General features: G+C 40.1%; 1 protein-coding gene across 1 annotated transcript; it reads left to right on the top strand.

Annotated features, from left to right (window-relative positions):
* Positions 1-3,180: 3,180 nt before the first annotated feature.
* tlr18 (toll-like receptor 18) lies at positions 3,181-19,273 on the top strand. Its single transcript, XM_018676080.2, has 4 exons — positions 3,181-3,345; positions 13,183-14,178; positions 14,278-15,460; positions 16,856-19,273. The coding sequence occupies exons 2-4, from the start codon at positions 13,193-13,195 to the stop codon at positions 17,321-17,323; spliced, it is 2,637 nt and encodes an 878-aa protein (XP_018531596.1). The 5' UTR covers positions 3,181-3,345; positions 13,183-13,192; the 3' UTR covers positions 17,324-19,273.
* The last annotated feature ends 1,124 nt before the right edge of the window (positions 19,274-20,397 follow it).

The raw sequence follows: 20,397 nt of genomic DNA, 5'->3' as shown, positions 1-20,397 counted from the left end.
AGCCAGACCAATAAAGGCGAATCTCCTTCAAAGCAAGCTCTTGATTTGCCTTCAGGAAACCATTTTGGTGGATCACGCTATCTGCTATAAATGAATCGACGTCGAGTGAAGCGGGTCGCTGTTTTGTTTGCTCTGGGGTTTTGAGTGTCAAGTACTGTACATGATGTGTGCCCACAGTTCTGTGTCTTGATATATCTAATTTTAAAAGTAACATGCCAAACTCTGTTATTAAAGAAAAGAGATTTATATTGGTGCCATGCCAGTCTAATGCCATCTCATAACATGTATTTTTAAATAACAGATATCTATAGTGCAATAGATATTCATGTAACAAACCCATATTGACATGTGTTTCCCTGAACATGTGCGGTGAAAAATTAATAAAATATATAAGTATAAATAAAGAACGTATTGTCTTTATTTGAAAGCCCCCCCCCACCAACCCTGCAGTACAGTGCTGTCCCTCCTCTGGCAGGAAGAGAAATTACACATTACACAACTGTCAACACGTGCTTATGACGTATGCCTACTGGTGATCCGTGTTTGTCCTCACTGTCAATAACTTCCTTAGTCTGTTATCCATCCTTTGAATGCAAAGTCTCTTTTTGTATCTGGAGCAGAAACCTTTTAGACGTTTCCCAGGTTTTTTCATCGTACCAGTTTCTGCAGCATACTCCATCTCATCTCTGTCGCTACAGTTGCTCCCTCATTCATTTCTGGCAAACTAATCATTGGTGGTTGACATAAAACACATTGTTGACACTGCACCAGCTCAGGAATGTCGCCACAGACACCAGATTTAAAACGTCAGTATACTGAACAGATTTACTCTGTGCAGAAAGGCTTAATCAGCATTGTGTGAGCTTGTCTGGCAGCATTCATTTATATATAAATCCAGCCCCACGCTCCAGCTTTAAAGTTCTCTTGCAAAGACCTTAATTATATTCTTGTAATGTTGCTGTTGTTTTTACTCACTTATCTCTTACACATTTTTAAAAGAAAACTGAAAAAAAGATTGAGACAACACTGCACTGTTAAAGTTGTTTAAATGATAAGGAGGTGCATGTAGACCTTTACATATGCAGATATTGTGGAAATCTACACACAGATCATAAAATGGTTGACACTTAGTTGGAGGTGCCCGTCAAGACAAGCGTGTTTCATCACCATCTGCTGGTCAGTATTTGACAAGAATATTGCAAAGCACATGAAGCCGGTTTGATGTGTGAAATCTACTGACATGAGTCATAAATCTGGTTATTCCTTAATTTAGGCTGCATGTCAGTTTGAATTTTACTCTTGCTTCTATGTTGTTGTAGCTATTCTGCTGTAGCCTCCTGTGTTTCCAGTTGATGGTATTTTATGAGTTTAGAGCAAGCAATCAACTCCACCAATCAGCACTAAAGCAGCACCGGCGTCATACCTGTCTGGTCAAACAGTCAGAGATGATGTAACACTAGCCAGCAGGCTACGTAATGGGACTTGCACTCTGAGATTAATTAATGTTTTATAGCTGAAATATACATTTATGTCTGTTTGAAAAGTATTCAGCAAGACTCTTGCTTCTCCAAAGTTTATGATTAAAAGACTTCTATGCAGCAAATGAAGTTGCAAGTCTGTCAAGAAATATGAATTTCATACTAATGTAAGTTCTTCTTAAATTAAATTAAAATTAAATTATGAGACACAAAAGATTTAGGTCTTTGATTGAGGATTTCACCTCTGGTTTCACAGTGAACATAAACTAACAAAATATTCACCAGACAGGAAAGTTTCTCTGTGGTAGCCTGGAATTTCTAAATAATGCCCTGGGCACTGCATGCAGTGTACCTCTGAAACATTTTAATCATTAAAGAAAACAGCAGCTATTAACTCTACTGGTCCATAGCCCAGAAATACCAGGACAAGGCTCTAAAACTGAGGAAGCACAGCCCCTCTGAAGGCCAGTACACCACTGGACAAAATGACCAAGATTTCCAGAAAGAACAAACCAAACATAACAGGCCTGAGTCAGACAGCATGACTTAACATTATGACTAATTAGCTGAGGAAAACCTGTGACTAAACACAGACTCAGTGAGCAATACAGGCAGGCAGAGTTACAGCTGGCATTCACTCAGAAAGTGAAAACACAGATGAATCAGAGGTAACTCCCAAAATCTTGAGAATATCAAAATAAATGCAGTGTGTAATACGGTGTCCCTTCGCATAGGGTTAATACTGGACTTTTTCTTACATGAGTACTGTGAAATTCACATGTGTAGCTCTAAGTGAAATGTCTTGACAACAGCCATGAAATTTGGGATGGACATTGAACATGTTCATCATCTAAATCCAAAGTCTTCAGTCTGATGAGGGAGGTAGAGGAGAAGCTACTGTAGGGGAGGGAAACGATGGAGCTGGCTGAGGGCTGGGTCAGACTGAGAGGCTCAGTGACACCATTGAAAACAATCCAAAAGACAGGCTCAAAGCTGGAAATGGAAAACAGAGGCAGCTAATGGACAAGATCTGAAGCAGAGGGAGGCAAGGCCTAAGCTAGTTAGCACTGGCACTGACTGAACAAACTGGCAAAGAATGGATCAAACCCAAGCTGGAGTTTAAATGCTGCAGCAGGCTGAGGTGTTGATTAGGTGATGAGCAGCAGGTGTGCAGGAGAACTGGAGGGAGCAGGAGCCAGGAGCCAATAGCATCAAGTATTACTTTCTGTTTTACTCTGCAAGCTCACTGTTATCACTCTTGTCTTCAAACTCTTCTAATTATGCATACATTAGCACAAGGAGCCTTTAAAATACACATCCTCCCTTGCAATTGGTTTGGCACATCCATTCATCTGCAGTTAACAGGAACACACACACGAAAAACAAGGGCTGTCTCTGTTATACACACACACACATCCACAGAGGAAGTTCATGTCAGTCTTCTCAGTTGTTGTGCTGGCAGAAACACAGACACGGAAACAGATTTTAACCAGTGCTGAGAGAATAAATGAAGCCATATTCCATTTCTCCCTCTGCTATTTCACCCCATTGGTTGTATTTTAGTCAAAGCAATAAAGTCTGATTTAAACAAAATGTGGGGGCAGTTAAAAAAAATCTACCTTGACAGTTTCCACATTCCACATTCCATTGAGCAAGAGAGAGTGAGAGGGTGTATGAGGCAGACAGAGAGGGTGGGAGGGAGAGGGAGAGAGAGAGAGAGAAAATAACCGAGCTGACAGGGTTGCCACAGGCTAACACATTGTGTTGAGTCACTTCTGACCAAGCTTCTAAAACACAGCGCAGGTTAAAATGTGTTGTGAAAAGTCAAACTGAAGAAAAAGGAGCCAAGTTGACCAACCACCCTGAGGTGAGTCTTGTGTGTCTGTTTCAAACTCCTTGTTTTGTCTCTTAATATACAAATTAATCTAGTCATTTTTTTGCCATTTAAATCTGTTGTATTTGTAACCTTTATGACTAGCTGTAGTAGATTCTTACACATTACTTTTGTCGATGTGAACCAGTGACATTCACTGAAGTAAATTGTTAAGTGATGAAGATTTTAGATCTGGCAATCATACAGTGCTGGTATGGTGTAAACAGTTGTACTCTGATAAGTGGTTATCATCATTTAGTCATCCCAGCCCAAAAACCTGACTAAGAACTGCTGAACAATCTTCCAAGATATGATAACAGCTTGAAGTAATCGGGCTGAAATAAAAGTAATTTATTACGTGAAAGTGATTTTAGTCCATTGCCTGTTGTTGTTTAAACAAGTTATCACCATGGTGGCTTTCGACTCTTTATAGATGACATAGTTTATTACATACAATACAATATTCCAGCCAAGCTAACACAAGCACAGTTGTTCTTCGTATTATAAGTGTAGCTTGAGTTTTCACCTCTTTAGGCCCTTTCCCTTCTCCATGCCCCTTGGAAGCAGCAAAAGTTGTGCAAGAATTCCCCTCTCTGCTTCAATAGCTGTTAGCTTCCTGTACATATCTTAACAGTTCAGAGGTGTGGACAAAATGGCAGCTAAAAGGTTTTATAGATGAATTTGAATGTGTTTTTAAGCTTGAATACTTGAGTCCAGACACAGATTAGTTGTTTTGTTTTGTTTCAAATAGGGATAGACTGATTATTGGCTGGGCCGATTATCACCGTGCCTCTCTGTCTGCAGTCATTACTCTGTCTCCAGCATTGTCCCACCCACAGCGCCATCTGATTGGTTACATGTAGAGCCACGGCAGGGGTAACAGCCAATCAGCAGTGAAAGCTGTGCATGCACAGTGCTCTCACACACGGTGGAGAGGAGAAAAAGTTTTGCCGGGTGGAGCTCCAGAGAGCAGATATATGTTTCTTGATTTACTGTAGAAAACTTTAGGGAGATATTGATTTATTTATTATTTTGTTTAAGTTTTCATTTAACTTTATAAGACATGCTGCTGAGCCTGGGAGCTCCCTGCACTTTTTGTCAGAATTTTAAAAAGATGTCTGTTGTCTAATATATATATATATATAATATAAATATAAAACTTTAACATGTTGCAAGTCTGAAAAGCTGTTTAATAAACATGCTTAGAGGCATTTCAACAAAGTTAAGTCAAAATTTTGACGCTGATATTTTCACTTGAAATGAATGCAAATGAATATCGGTTCCAAATATCGGTTATCAACTCTGTATCACTGTTTTGGCGTGGCGACGCAGGGTTTGAGGGGAGGGGCAAGGACTGTGAGATCTACATATAAACTGCATATCATTTGCATAGTACTGCCCAGGACACATTGCCTATATGTAGAGATTGCTTTTCTCCGCCCAACAGTGCTCCTTGCCCCTCCCCTCAAACTGTCACTGAAAGCAGAAAAGCAAATTTTATTTTCAGCGTCAACATTTTAATGTCACTGTTGTAGCTCCATACAGGTTTAGCCTGGTGCTATTATCTTATTAGCTTCCAATGTGGCAATGAGAAGCAGTCAGCCAGCTCTATGTCTGATGAACTCTCTCATTCTCCGGATGCCAGCATGGGTTTTCTCTGGGTCCTACAGCTTCCTCCCACAGTCCAAAGACGTGCACGTTGGGTTAATTAGTGACTGTGAATTGCCTATAGGTGTGAATGTGAGTTTGAGTGGTTATTTGTCTCAAGCATTTAGCAGTTCAGAGATACTTCTTCAGGAGTAATTAGGAATCAGACAAACCTCTCTGAACAAAATTCTCTTGAAATAATTGAACTTGTTGTCTTCCACTGTTGATTAACCAGAACTTCCTTGTTGTGCAATAACCACGCTATTTAATCACAAAACAGCTGTAACATCCGGTGGTGACTTCTTCTTTACAATTAGCATGCCCTGTGGTTTCTGGATAACAGCAGAACAACAGAAGGTATACTTCAGGCTACATAGGCAATACTTGTTAGTAGTATCAATTCAGTGTTTGTTGGTAATGATAAAAAAAAACCTAACAACAGGCTTATCCTTGAAGACACGCGTCTCCTCAGGCAATCAGTCAGCTAATTGTTGGCACCTGTGAAGCTCCAGTGGTAAATCAGCTCATTTCAGGCAGTTCTGAGCAGCTGTTCACGTCAGTGTTGCCTGGCTCATAATGACTTTAGAGTTTCCTCTGCAACACTGTGAGGTGCTTATATTGTGCATGTGTTAGGTAGGCTAAAGCCACTCTGAAATGGTTACAAACTGCAGATTTTATTGAGAGTGAGGAGGTGTAACCAAAGCTCTTTTGGATTCTTAAGGGATTTGTTTGTACACTGAAGTCACCAGATCCCTGCTGCTGTCTCGCCCCCTTAAATCTTTTTCAAACAGTTTTATTTTGCACAGTGTTATTTATCTCAGTCCTTTACGGCTTCTGTTTATGTCAGAGTTTCTGTTATTTTAAAGGACCTTGTTGAGCTCTCTGATGGCAAAACAGCTTTTCTGGCCCACAAGTTTGAAAGCTGCCTCACATCACTAATGTATCAGACTTTAGGGAAGAAAGTGTTCAGACTTTGCAAATCCACCTCATTAATGTGAGCTTTCTCACACACATTAAACAAAGGGTTTGGCTTGGTTAGTCTGACATTAATATTAGCCAGAAAAAGCATTTAAATGACTGACTTAAATAGGTTGTTTGTCCCTATCTTTGAATATAACCCATAGACACGTACCAGCAGCAGGTGTACTAGACCTTCATCATCATACTATCAATACTAAACATGCATTTATGGATAAAAGAAACAATGTTGATTATCAGTTTCACATGGAAAACAAACAGTTTCCTGTGTGACAGTCCAGTTTTATCGACCCATCCGCCTCAACCTTCTCCTAACACAGACTTTGTATCTATAATAAGTCACTTGACCTTTACTCCTGTGATAATTACTACAGCCACTAGTATTCATTTAATAATAAAATGAAACTATGGAACATAGTAAACTGCTTGCACAGATGACCTTCAGGCTTGTTTTTTTAATGGAGGACAGTCTCAGAAAAGATGTATATCTGTCACACAGTACAGCCCAAACAATGACACACGTAGGTGGAGTCAAATCACATGACCACAGCACACATTGTTCTGTGCTGAGATTTGTTCCCTTTTGAAGGCCACAATAGACAATATTTAGATTTCTGTGAAACACATTAAGTTTTAGCGATGAAACAGAACACTTCAACTTTTTTTATGATGAAGCCTTAGAACTGTGCTTACTGAGTGGCTCCTTGAGACCTTCTTTTTCTCTTTATTTCCCTTGAAACTGCTTTCATAAAGAATTTATTTATTTTAATTCTTACAGGACAAATGAAACTAAATAAAAGATTCCTCGTGTGTCTCATATAATAAACCTTTCTCACTGTGGATATTTTGACTTGTCAGAGCAGGGAAAGCACAGATGGAACTAATAACGTTAACGATGGCTGTGTTTAGTAATAAGCTGTGACAATGAGCCAGCCTTTGCAATACAAGAGCCCTGGGGCTGGAAGGCATAACTTCATTTTAAGGTAGTCATGTTTATTGGTTACACTTATTTCACATGTCAAATTACAATAACGACAAAGATCTATTGCCTATAATGACACATTAGACAAATTTTCACCTTGTCAACTCCATGAGGCTGTCGGCTATAAACACTTATTTAGAAAAACATGTTGACTCACCAAATACAAGTGACTAATAGTGTGAGTTTTATGTCGCACCTTTTGCTTTTCCTGCTATGACAAATCAAAATAACCACAGTAAAAAGGCTGATACTGTTTTAAAGTACTGTTCTTACTGACACTGGTTTTTTATTTTGGTTAATGGGTGGATGCAGACAGGAAAAATGTTTTGACAGCACACTCAGGAAGTTGCATATTTTACCTTTTGTGTTTTGACTCATAACTTCCTCTTGATTTCTTGCCCCGTCCTGCCCGTTGCCTACAGTCAAAGTTTTGACTTACTCCACAATGTAATTTACAATGTTGATCTGTAATTTTAAAAATTGCTAATGTGCGCTCACACCACTTCGTGTCCACATACATGAAATGTTAACAGAGGCAAGTTGTGGTGGATGGCAGGCATAAAAAGTGCACAACCATCAAAATGAGAGACCGCGGTTTACATCCAGAGTCCTGTGGTTTAGGCAACAAAAACACGTTAGGAAAAGATTGTGGTTTTGGTTAAATGTAAATCCATACGTTGTGTCTGAAGTCACTGTGAATCTTGTTTGCTTTAAAACCAGACCATGGTATTTTACTAATCCTAAGCAAGTACTGTGAGTCTAACTAACTGTAAATAAGTGTAATACTGCTTTAGTAACCAGAAGGGGGTTGAAGATTACGTTGCATAGCAATAAACTGCTTTAACTCCTTTAGAGGTGAGTGTTGTGGTGAATGTTTTTGGGTGTGATTTTGGTGACCAGCTAATTTCATTTCATTTCATTTATGCAGACCACTGCTCTTTACCTCTAGAAAGCATCAGTACTGGAAAAAAAGAAAACACTTGACCTGACATAAACAACACCAGTACATAAACACAAGCAAAATCTGTTGATGCAGGGGATGAACATGTTTACCTTGGAGCAGAGTGTTCGCAGTTCGAGCAGCTGTGTTTGTGCGTAACACATAAATGCGGGGCGTCATTAAACCAGAGTAAAGAACGCTCATCAGTTCATCTGCTCCCAGATTAATGTGTGCTACAGGGCAGTGGGCACAGTGCTGCCAACAGGTGTCCATGAAAGAGCTGTTTGCTACTAACTATTGACTGCTGGGTAAATATCAGACACAGTAATAGAGCTTTGAGCTCACTGGATGACGCCATTCATGGCATATCAGAGAGATACCATAGTTTAATCAATGATAGAGCCAGTTATTGTTTCTGTGACAGCCTGGTCGCTAGCTTTGTGTGCAAGTACCACCTCACACTGTGGAGCCTAGAATACAATGGAGCACACAGTAAAAGCATCACCTAGAGAATGACATGGACTCTACATTTTAGCCACAGTTTCGTGGACAGATCATCCTCTGAATGAGTTTTACATCCGCACCCATCTAGACAAAATAAACACAAGCCATTTGCTATGGTTTTCAGATGTTGGGGAGCAGTACTGCAAATGTGCAAAAAGTTGTCTAAAGCTTTTTGTGCCTCCAAAGGAAGCGAGTCAGTCTTGGTTGGGTTACCCTCTCTTCATCTCTGCTTGAGGTTAGCAGCTTGATGCTACATTAACCCAAACCTCCAACAGAATTGTCACCAGTGGAGTTGCATTATAGACAACATATGTGTCTGGTTTTAACAAGGAAAAGGAGCATGTGGAATTAAAACGATTACATCTCTGACTCTGCTGCATTGATGTTGATGCTTTTGTAAAGTGACAGTTGTGAGTCCGGCAATGTTATGGAAGTGGAATGCCAAATCAGAGTATTATTTAGTCACACTAAAGCTAGTGTTACACTTCCCACACCCATGAGGGTCTGCTAGAATCTGTAAGGTGTAATTTTCACCATCAGAAGTTGCACACAAGGCTCTGTGTGGACATGCAGACCTTCCAATGTGTGACCCTCCACTATGCTACAAGGTATCAACTGTACATGCACTCTTCCGAGATGACCCCAGGCAGACTAGGAACTAGTATAAGGACAACAACTACATGTCCGTGGTGTCCGGGCACCACCTCCAGCTGCACTTAATCACCACCAGCTTTACTTTATTGCCCTCAGCTGTATTTTAAGCTTAATGTATTTGATCCATTATACTAAAGCTGGAATTATACTTCTCCAGGCTGTAGGATGTCAAATATTAGAGAGTGTCAGTCCATACATTTTAAACGATAGCAATGGTTAAAGCTATTTCTTGGATGCAGAGAAAATAGATAGTTTACCTCTCTATGGGCTCTTGGGGGTTTCCCAGTTTCCTTTACCGCTCCATATTATATGAACCTGGCAGTGAGCCAGGCTGCACGTGAAAAATATTGACTAGGAAGAAGGCCATATGTTTTATATGTATACACAGTGAGCCACATGTGTAGGTGTTTTGGATTGTATGACCTGTAAGAATCTGTCAGCTTGGTGTGGTGTTGCAGTCACTTTAGTGTCAGCACACGTTTTAAGTTAAGAAAAATAATACTAAAAGATGAAGTACAGCCTGTGGCATTGGCAGCATATTTGTGCACATTCCTTCTCCTGATAAGGCTGCACATGGCAGAACAGGAGGGTTTCACAAGTGTAAACAGAACTTAAATGACTCAACCTCTAAATTCTCTACACAGAATCTCCTGCAAGGCAAGTTAATGTCAAACCAGGTGGAAGTCATGAGCTCAAAGCTTGTAGGTTAGGAGCACACAGGCTTAGTTTCACAGGGCAAATGAGGTCAACCAAACCTGAGACAGCTTTTGTCTTTTTCACTTGAGGTGTGACATGGTGCAAGAATTTGATGCAGCCACTCGTGATTGAAGGTTAGAGTGTTGCTTGGCATAAAGCTCTGCTGGGGCACAAGCCCAACACCAGTATGGTTATCTGAATAAAAACTCACTGGTTTTATTCTAGGAAAAGCCAGAATGTGAATCAAAACTGTGAAGACTTTAAAGAAGCCTTTAAAGGTGCCTTGTGGTGCTCTCTTGCTCTCTCCTGATGCAAACATCGTAAGCACCCATAGACTTAAACACATAGATGCCACAACTGACTGCCACAGTTTGCTTTTGCTGTATTTTCATGAGAGTAACACAGATGAATGATGTGATCACAGATGATGTCGATGATTTGTAACCATTCACAAGACATCCATTGCACAGTCCAACGGGCCTAAAACAAGTCCTTTGAGTCCTATAGGGGACATGAATGACTTAAGACTTGACTTGATATTTGACAGCAAAGACATTCAAATGTTGACCTTATAAAATCTAAGAACAATAAAAAAATGAATAAGGTAGGCAGGCCTCACACAGCATAAATATTTAATTATTAGGCCTGTGCGATGAAAATGGTCCCAGCCATGAAACTCAGTTTACACAGGTTTGGAACGAAGATGTTCAGGTACAGTGTCAGTGTGTTTAAGTAGGAATATGACCAGAGATCTGAAGGATTTTCTCTTCTGCACCTGGAACTGTTTTTTCAGTACTTGAAACTAGACTTGGACTTACCCCCAAGGACTTATAAACTGCCAGTAACCCTCACATTACCCTTCAGTGTCTCTATTACCTCTGGTTGAGAACATCAACTGAATGCTTCAGATGTGAATGCATTTTGGAAAAGTCTTAAACTGAATATTACTGGTTCGCAAAGATTTGTTATTGTCAGGTTATAATACAACATCATTTTACAGCCTGTCATGTGAGGAGTTCACTAAGTCAATATTATTGATGTTCATCTAATCTAGTGTCAATTTCCAGGAACAGCTGTCCACTGTTGACCAGATTAGAAAGCTAAGGAGTGTTTCTGGTTTCCTCATTGAAGCAGCATCACGGCAGCTGTGTTCTCTCACAAACAATGTTAGATGTTATAGACAAAGAAGGAAGATGGTGGCCACACAGTAAACTCTGGATGTCAGCCAAGGAATAGAGTCATTCATTTACTGTATTGTATTAAACAATGACTGACTCGGATGACTGTTGGCCTGAGGGGAATGAGAGGTGATTGTCTAGTTATCGAGTGAATACCTAAAAGCAACATTAATCATCTTCCCAGCAGTCTCCATGTTTTTGCTTGTGTTGTAAATTCATTTTGATTTAGTCACCATTCTGAATCAAACTCGTAAACATACTGCTCCACTTAACAGGCTGACACACTTTAACGAGCCATACAGTAATCCTTTATAATGACCTATAATAACCTAAAATAAATAGGGAAACAATGTATTTGTAGCACCCATATCCGCACAGACACACATGTTTATTCAAGTCACGTCACTTCTTGACCAGATAAAAGGAACACGGTTTGTTTATAAAGGAGGCTATAAAGCTTTACGGCGTCTCTGTGTGAATGTGTAGCTTTGGACCAGCAGTATAAATAAAGGTTGAAGAGAGGGGACTTTAAAGAGTCTGTGTTAGCAGCCTTAAGCAGGAAACTAGTCTTAAGAAGGTAAGTGTGCAGCGTATGATGTGGTGTTGTTGTATAGTGGGGGACCAATGAAAATGTCTGTTCTATATGGATGAGAATTTTTCACTGCAGATCTGCTGCCTTAGTACACATGACTGCACAATGATGTGTGTTGCCTCATGTCTGTTGTGTGTCTTGCAAGACCCACTTGACCTTGAAACCAAGAAACTGTCTATTTTACAAAGGAACATTAATGATTTGATGTGAAATTATGAAAATCAAAGATTTTGTAGAGGTCGATCCCACCGGTCACAATGGTGACCGTAAAAAATGTTTTCATTTATAAGGCCCTAAAGATGTTACTAAATGATGTATCAATGCATTTCCAGCAAATATGCTATAGCTGAAGCATAGAGTCTTCTTGGGTATGATGAGAGGAGCACTGCACACCTGGATTCAGGGGTTTTCCTGCCATTGTTCTCCGCATATCCTCTCAAGCTTTGTCAGATTGGATGGGGACTGTCAGTAGACAGCCCTTTTCATCTTTTTCAGAGATGTCTGATTTGGTTCATGTCAGGGCTTGGGCAAGGACATTCGGAGGAGTTGACCCCAAGCAACTCCTGTGTTGTCTTGGCTGTGTGCTTAAGGTCATTGTCCTGTTTGAATGTAACCCTTTTCTTGTCTGGGAAAAATTTGGGATTAAATTGGTTAAGATTTCCTTCTTTCTTCTGTCACATCATGACTCGGACATCTCGTTTTCTCTGATTTCTCCCTGTGCTATTAATTTTCTATCTTTATCTGACTGAAAAAGTATGAATTTCCATTTTACAGGAAAAAGATGCCACTTCATAACAGGTGTTATCTTGTGCCTCACAAGTTACTTTTTCTCCGCACAGAGCTGTTCTGCAAACCATAACTTTCATTTGATGCATTGACAGCATAGACCAAGATATTGAGCCATCTCTTAATAGGAATATGCTGAGGGGGCTTCACAGAGATGAAAAGAGAGAGAGTGTGTGTGTGTGTGTGTGCTTCAGTGTGTGCCTGGGTCATAGAGAGATTCTATACTTATGTATATAAATGTGCAATTGCTGCAGTGACGTAACTACTATCTATCACATATAACATTATTGCATTTAGAATTTTCCTATCCAGTAAGAAGTAAACAAACATCCAAAGTAAAAGCATTCATTCTGAAGAGGAGTAGTATTCAGTTTTATTGTGAGATGATGTCCTTGTATCTTCATTTTGGGAGATTTTCATGCTTACACATCAGTTGAGTGACAGCAGTGAAAAAGCAAAAGGGTAAAAATGACAGAAATAGATTAAAAAAAAGGAAGTAAGGTCAAGAAAAAGGATGGATAAAGGAAGGAGAGGATAGAGAGAGATTGAAAGAAAGAAAAAGAAGAAAACATGAACTTAACAGAAAATTAGGAAAGAGAGGAATTTCAATTTGCTGTAGAAACATTATGTTGTGTTGAATAATGCCTCTGCCATGTAGTGGAGTAAATATTACAATATACACCAATTAAGTATTTCTTTATTAATTGTACTGGAGGAAAAGGAAAGGTTCTTAAGATGAAAATTATGAAACATGGAAGCATGTGGAAAATGCTGAATACCCCGAGTGTCAAAAAAACAATTTATTTTTTGCCACCTTTTCACTGAAAAACAGAAAATGCTTAAGCTTACCTTTCTTGTTCTTCTTCCTTTACAGGTTTGTCACAATGATTTGGAAAGTGATTAATTTCAGTGCTCTCCTTCTTGGAGCACTCACATCCCCAACTCCATCTTCACCCCCCATCTCTAACACTGAGGAAGGACCATGTCGCATCTACAACTCTGGCAGCTCTGCAGACTGTCTGGGTAGACAGCTCAACAGTGTCCCCTGGAGACAATTTCCATCCACACTTGAAGCTGTAGATCTCTCCTACAATAAACTTCAAGCTGTCCATGCTGATGACTTCCTCCGCCTCCCTCGGCTTCGCAAGCTTCTGCTGCAGTACAATAACATCTCACACATTGACGATGATGCCTTTAAAAACAACACGCTACTGGAGCATCTTGACATCTTTAATAACTCCCTGCAGGAAATTCCTGCCAGAGCTCTGACGCCTCTCTTGAATCTAAAGAAGCTCTACATGTCCAATAACCTTTATAAACATGCCACTTTAGCTGATAGCTTCTCCAAATTTGTCAAACTCCAGGTTTTGTCAATGGGTGGTCCTCTGGTGATGGGTCTAAAGAAAGCAGATTTTCAGCCACTGAAGAACATCAAGTTACAAGGATTTTCAGTCAAATGCTCCTCCAATCTAAGCTACTATGAGCCTGGAAGTTTAGAAATCATTCAGACGCAGATGATGGGCTTCGATATGGCCATAGATCAACGGCCAAGTGCTCTCCCTCACATGCTACGAGACCTCGCCAACAAGACATTCAGCCTCATCCAGTTCCGTAATCTCTTTGAGTTCACTTACTACATGGAGAAGGAGGACATTTTTCAAGGATTAAAAGACATCACAGCCAATCAGCTTATCTTTCACAGAGGTAAATTCAACGAGAATCTCCTGAGGATGGCTTTAATGAACTTACAGGTCACCCCTATCAAATGGTTGAGACTTCAGTACATTGACTTTGCCCGTTCACCCACGTTTGTTGACAGTGGAGCAGGTTCCAGCATCACAGACCTGGAACTAGATAAGTTGGATCTTTGGTAAGTACCCTCCCATGTGCCACTGTAAAGTATAAAGTAGTAGAATGAAATAAATAATATTGTTTTTTATTTGACCATAACAAGCTCTATTTCTTGTAGGTATATCAGCAATCCTGATATACTGAGATTTGACTGGCGTTTCACCTGGTTCAACAAAATTAAGGATCTGTCCATTCGGTATGTGTATTTCAACTCCGTGCCTTGTGACTCCTGGGTTGAGATGGAGGGTGTGGAGTCCCTGGACGTTTCCAATAATCGACTACAGAATGAATTCATCTTCAACCAGCGGTGTGATTATAAGGGCTCCATGCCAAATCTTCACACTTTCAACCTCAGCACGAATGAACTGACAAGCTTAAAAGACTTGTCATCACTAACAAGGGAGTTCCAGCAGCTTCAGGTGTTGGATTTAAGCAACAACAAACTTGGATCTGCTGAAAACAGTCAGGACTGTGTTTGGCAACAAAATATCACTCATCTTATCGCTCACCACAATCAGTTTGTAAGTGAAGCCCTCTGTTGTCTGCCCACCACCGTGCACTATTTGGACCTGTCTTACTGCAACCTGGACCAGCTGGACATGATGTACTTTGAGAAAGCAACTAACCTGAAAGAGCTCCTGCTGAGTGGGAATAAAATCAAGTTCATCCCATCCAAGTGGGAGAGTCTGTCACTGCAGTCACTAGCTTTGGATGGGAATTCGTTTGGCCTCATTAGCAAGGCGTCCTTCCAGGACATGCCTCGGCTGTCTCAACTGAGAGCGGGGAATAATCCTTACCATTGCACTTGTGAGCTTCATGCTTTCGTCCAGGACACAATTTCACAAGGCAAGGTGAACCTCACAGACTGGCCTTGGAACTACAGATGCTACCACCCAGAGGCTTTCCTTAACACAGTCATATCCAAATACTTCCCAGGTCACGTGGCTTGTGATATCAGACTAGTTATCGTCATCTGTGTTGCAACCACTACAGCAGTGATCTTGATACTGATGCTGATCTGCTATATTTTTGACCTCCCGTGGTACACTAAAGCCACATATCAGATCATCAGGGCCAAATACAGAGCTCATAAGGAAAAAGCAGCAGGGGAATTAGGGACTTTTACCTATCATGCCTTCATATCCTACAGCCACTCCGATGCAGACTGGGTGAGGGACGAGCTCTTACCCTGTTTGGAGAACAACAGAAACCCCTACCGTCTGTGTATCCATGAGAGGGATTTCATGCCAGGAAAGTGGATCATCGATAACATCATTGAGAACATTGAAAACAGTCGAAAGGTACCAAAATGTAGTTTCATAATAGTCTTGTGTACATGCCAGGATCTAGTATTACTGATACACACGACAGTTACAGTACATATACATATTGCAAATAAGTTCAGTAAATTGTGAGGGGTGAAAAGATTCTGCAATCAGTTCAATTCAGTTCCAAAGGATTTACATTTCTGTACTTGGTTGACTGTTATCAATTATTTAATAGCTTAAAAGCAGATGGAAACTATAATCACTCAACAGGTGTGTTCTAATAAATCAAAGGTCTCAGTCAGTCACTTACTCAAGTAATGCATGAAATTTAAGTTAAGGCAATATCACAAGTAGATGGGAGAGTGTACAGGCCCTGATCCACATCTCTCATCAGTTTAGGTGTTTTCCAATAGGTTGAGGAGCTAAGTCCCACCTTTGGCTGATCAGGCAGTAGAGTTTCCAGTGTAATATTTACAAACTACACAGCTTGCCCCACCTTTAAATACAATAATTATTATTTGGCTTACACATACAGTTACATTAGTAATGCAATGATAGGCTGCACCTGCAGTGGTGGCAGCAGGACAGGGTGAGGATTTCACAGTATCACAATTAAAGATTGTGAACATTGGCATCACAGTTTTGGTCTTGGTTTCAGAATTACTACACCCCCAGAAAATACTCATAGTGAAACCTATCAGTGAGTTTGGGCAGACAGCTTGAGGAAGAATGTTTATCAAACTGTCTCAGCTGAGCAAGGTTGGCAATGGTACCATCATGTACTCTAAGTTTAAGGATTGGGCCATGATGGGGTTTAGTGTTGTTTCAACATTGACTTCCCTTTGTTACTTCCCCTACGGGAATTTCCACTGCCATCTTATGTGATTAAGTGATCTGAACTTTCCACAAAACACGATGACTTTTGTGACACTGGGGGCTGAGCAATGAAATAAGAAGGCAGATGTTAGGATCATGATACACCAAGATGACAATGTTGACTATTGGGCTCCACTGGGCTGTTGTTGAGCATTTGGTGCTGACCTTCGGCCATAGTTTTCAAGTTTGTCCAGCACCACTGGCCGAAGTCAGCTTTTATGGTGGTCATTTATGCAACAGCCTCTTAAATTAGTGGTGAGACAGAGCTTGGTCTCTGGCTGATCTGCTCGCCAAATTAGTAACTTCACCTATTCAGTGCAATGGAGTACAGTAGGTGTAGATTGTTTTGAAAGCTTCTAGGATTTATAAGAAGGGTTGTAATGCAGAAGATTAGAAGAATTCAGCACCAGTACCATACTATTTCCCTAATTTCTAAAGCTTACTTTTAGATAGACAGTTCATAGCTACATCATGTCCTATATAAAGTAAAATATGCAATTTAAATCCATGTTGTAACTTCCTTTCTTTCTTATTCTTTATTTCCATTCTCAGGTAATATTTGTCCTCTCACGGCATTTTGTTAACAGTGAGTGGTGCAACTATGAGCTGTACTTTGCCCAGCAGAGAGCAATGGGAAAGACCTTCAGTGATGTTATCCTGGTGGTAAAGGAGCCCATTGATCCCAACTCCCTGCCCAGCAAGTACTGCAAGCTTAAGAAGATGCTCAGTACTAAGACGTACCTGGAATGGCCCCAGCATGCCAACCAGCAGGTGTTTTTCTGGGAGCAGCTGAGGAGTGTTTTGGGCAAGCCGACAATGACCAGAGAGGGTACACACAGTGTCAAGAGCAGAACTTCATCTGAGGGTGGCATTTCTGTGATTGGGCTCCCTATGGAGGATCAGAGGCCAGAAGTAGTGAAACCTAACATGGATCAAGAAGAGGAACTCGGAAACAAGATTATTAACAGGAATAATCATGAGTTGTCCAATCAGGGACAAATACCTGTGGTGGCATTTTGACCACTAGCTTACATTTCTTCAGTATTGTGTCAGCAAAAGCCTGAACTCAGGTAACCTTTTGATATGCCAAGCTGGGAGCAAAAGCCAATGTCTCATTAAGATGACAGACAATAACATGAGCCCTACCTGCCTATGGCATTCTGATATGTTATCCCTGAGGGCTGAGCTGATGCCCTCTGCTCCACTTACCCTTTGAGCGTCTCAGACCCAGTGCCCGCTGACAGGCGCTGAAAGGCCACAAACTCAGCGGCTCAAATGAGATCTCCCATGTTGCAATCAGGATAACAAGCCAGGTGCCAGGAAGACGTGGTGACAGGTGCCGCATTGTGAAGGGACCGTACTCTGTTACATTCTTGGCCCTAAGAGGTATGAGATCACAAATGTTCCATCTCGGAAATCTCACAGCCGAGTCAAAGGCTGTACAGACCACATAATATCAACACTTAATGCTGTGTTTTGGGAAGATTACTAACATACCTGGGAACATAATAGTCAAAATCACAAGTGAATCTCAATATATCATTCAATTCAGCAATCTATGCTGGCTCTTGAGTACAGGCAATGCTTAGTGATGAAAAGTAAAGTACACAAGAGAGACAACTGAGGACTCCAGGAAATTATATTTGTATCATCTCTTTGAGTGTGTGCTAATTGACTCATAAACTGAAGTAGCTTTCTGTAGGCCTTCCGCTCTTTCAAGTGGACTGTTCCTGTATTAAACTATTACATGCATGGTCTGATAATCACTGATTTGATTGCTGCCAAAAGTTCGTCTTAACTTGATCTGATTGTGTTGCTTTTATCAGTCCTCGTAAGTCACTGTTGTTAATTGCCTTAGATATGTTTTTAATAAACCTCTCATCACATGTGGAAATAAGTGGACAAATCCCATCAGAAATTATTTTAAACTTAATAGATGTTTGGCCATTTGGGTGCAGATGAACAGACACACCTTTATCGCTGGCTCTTTAAATGACCCAAAACAGCCGCTGGTTTGTCACTACTGGTGACTCCTTTCACATTCTACATAGTCAACTTTTTTTTTTCTTTTTCTTTTTTTGCATGAAATGACAAACGTAGCTAAGTGTTTATAACAAGTCCAAGGTAAGGGTCAGGTTGTATTTAAAAAAAAATCCTTGCAGTAAATCATGGTGTTTTATCCTTTAGGTGTCTTTACACACTTTATAATAAGTAAATAAAAACTATCAGAAGATAAAGCAAGTCACTGCCCCTGATTTTGTCATGAAAAGAAATTGTATTATAAACAACAATGTCCCCCTCCTTTTTTTTGGATAAGAAGCATACTATGTACAGTTGGCAAATGTTTTTTAGTAACATTTTTGTTGTGTTCTTTTTTATTGGATTTGAGCTGAGCTCAGACCTGTGCCATGATGGTTACTCTTTTTTGAAAGCATTTTGGATTTTTTTTGGATTCTTTCCAAATGTTTTATATTCAGATTTGCATCAGTGTTATACGACAGTTTAAAAAAAGAAGAATTTGTTTCTCTCCTACCTGCAAAGTTTGCATGTGTGGCCATTTGCAGAGTTTGCAATCAGCCTGTAGATGACACCCTTGAACTTAATATCCTCTGATGGATGTTGTCATTACCACACACACACACACACACACACACAGACACAGACAGAGAGAGAGAGAGAGAGCTCAAAGTTTTGTAGTTTTTTTTAATGACAAAGTGAGTGAACGATGAGCTGCACAAGTCCTTATCACTGCATATAAGAAATGCATTATATATCTAAATATAAGGCATTCAGGCATGGGACATAAAATGACAGACTCTTAGTATGTGTATACTTTTAGTATTTCCTGCTCTAGAAATGATATTCATGTGCAGTATGTGCCTTACTGTTATGACATGTAAAATATTGATAAGTCTTACAACGCAGTATTCATGCATCGTTGTGTAACTGAATAAAAATGTAAATGTTTTAGTTCTTACTGTTAAAGTCTGACCTTGTTGGCTTTGGTTTCCCACTAAAAGAGAGATGAGGAAAACTTTTTGTTCCAGGTTTCACATGCAGTTGTCTCAGTTGGTCGTGTCAGAGAAAGTGTTTCATCTTTAGGTATTACTTTTCATCAAACCAGGAAGAGAAAATCTGTCTCTGATCTGATGACATTTCAGGTTTTTGTTAATGTGATCAAATGCCAAATTCAGAGACATTTATTTAGTCCAGTACAGACAGCCAACTTTGTACTGACATCAGGGATTTACTTCCCTGTATTATTAAGATATATAATATTCTGCAGTGTACATACAGTAAATATTGTCTTGTGTGTCCCTGATGTAAAGTCAGAGAGCAATTTCAGTGTCAGCCTCAGCAAATGATCTCATAACTGCTGCAACCTTTAATTTCTTTGCAGCATTGTTAGATATCTAATGTACTTTCTGGCGCCCCAGCGTAAATAATTAACTAGACATGCAAAGTTCCATAAAACCTTCATATTGGCCACCTGGAGATACTGATGTAAATCAACCCTGATCGTTTGCATTCAGTGAACAGAGGATTTCATTTGACCGGCCTGCACTTAATTTGTATTGCTTCTCACGTTGCACTGTCATTCAAGCATAATCATTCCCTTAATTGCAAATGATGTTGCAGGAAGGTACCTGAGGATTACAGGCAGCACACAGGGAAAAACTGTGGCAGGAAAAAAAGAGAGAATTGCTGCAACTTATTTCTTGTATTATTTGTCAGAATAGTTAACAGCTCTGGAGGCAAATGTCATTCACAGGTGTCAAGAAATTTGAGAGTATTTCATTTGGCATTTTGCACACAGGCTTTTTGGAAAGGCAATGAATATTAAACTGTGTATGCATACAGCATGGTAACACAGAGTTCAGAGCTCAGGTCAGAATCAATTTTGTGTCAAAAGCTAAATGCCATGGAGATAAAATTTTGACCGAAAATGAAGATACTGTGTGTTGTTGTTTCCTAAAACATAAGAGGTTGCAGAGTTTGTTTTCTAAACTGTTTGGAAAGCATCCTGCAATGTTAGCTGTGATGTATCACATGAAATCTCGACAACTGCCCATTTGTAAGAGTGCAGACTGAAG

Source organism: Lates calcarifer, linkage group LG15 (assembly GCF_001640805.2).
Source record: "Lates calcarifer isolate ASB-BC8 linkage group LG15, TLL_Latcal_v3, whole genome shotgun sequence".
NCBI classification, from domain to species: domain Eukaryota; kingdom Metazoa; phylum Chordata; class Actinopteri; family Centropomidae; genus Lates; species Lates calcarifer.
The sequence above is the reverse complement of the archived record's forward strand: the minus strand, read 5'-3'. Positions and strand labels throughout refer to the sequence as shown.

What these genes read in the sequence shown, in the direction of transcription:
- tlr18 (XM_018676080.2), top strand. Translation starts at nt 13,193, where the DNA reads ATGATTTGGAAAGTGATTAATTTCAGTGCTCTCCTTCTTGGAGCACTC. An exon ending in CTAGATAAGTTGGATCTTTG is followed by an intron (nt 14,179 to 14,277) that starts GTAAGTACCCTC and finishes TATTTCTTGTAG; the next exon opens with GTATATCAGCAATCCTGATA. An exon ending in ACATTGAAAACAGTCGAAAG is followed by an intron (nt 15,461 to 16,855) that starts GTACCAAAATGT and finishes TTCCATTCTCAG; the next exon opens with GTAATATTTGTCCTCTCACG.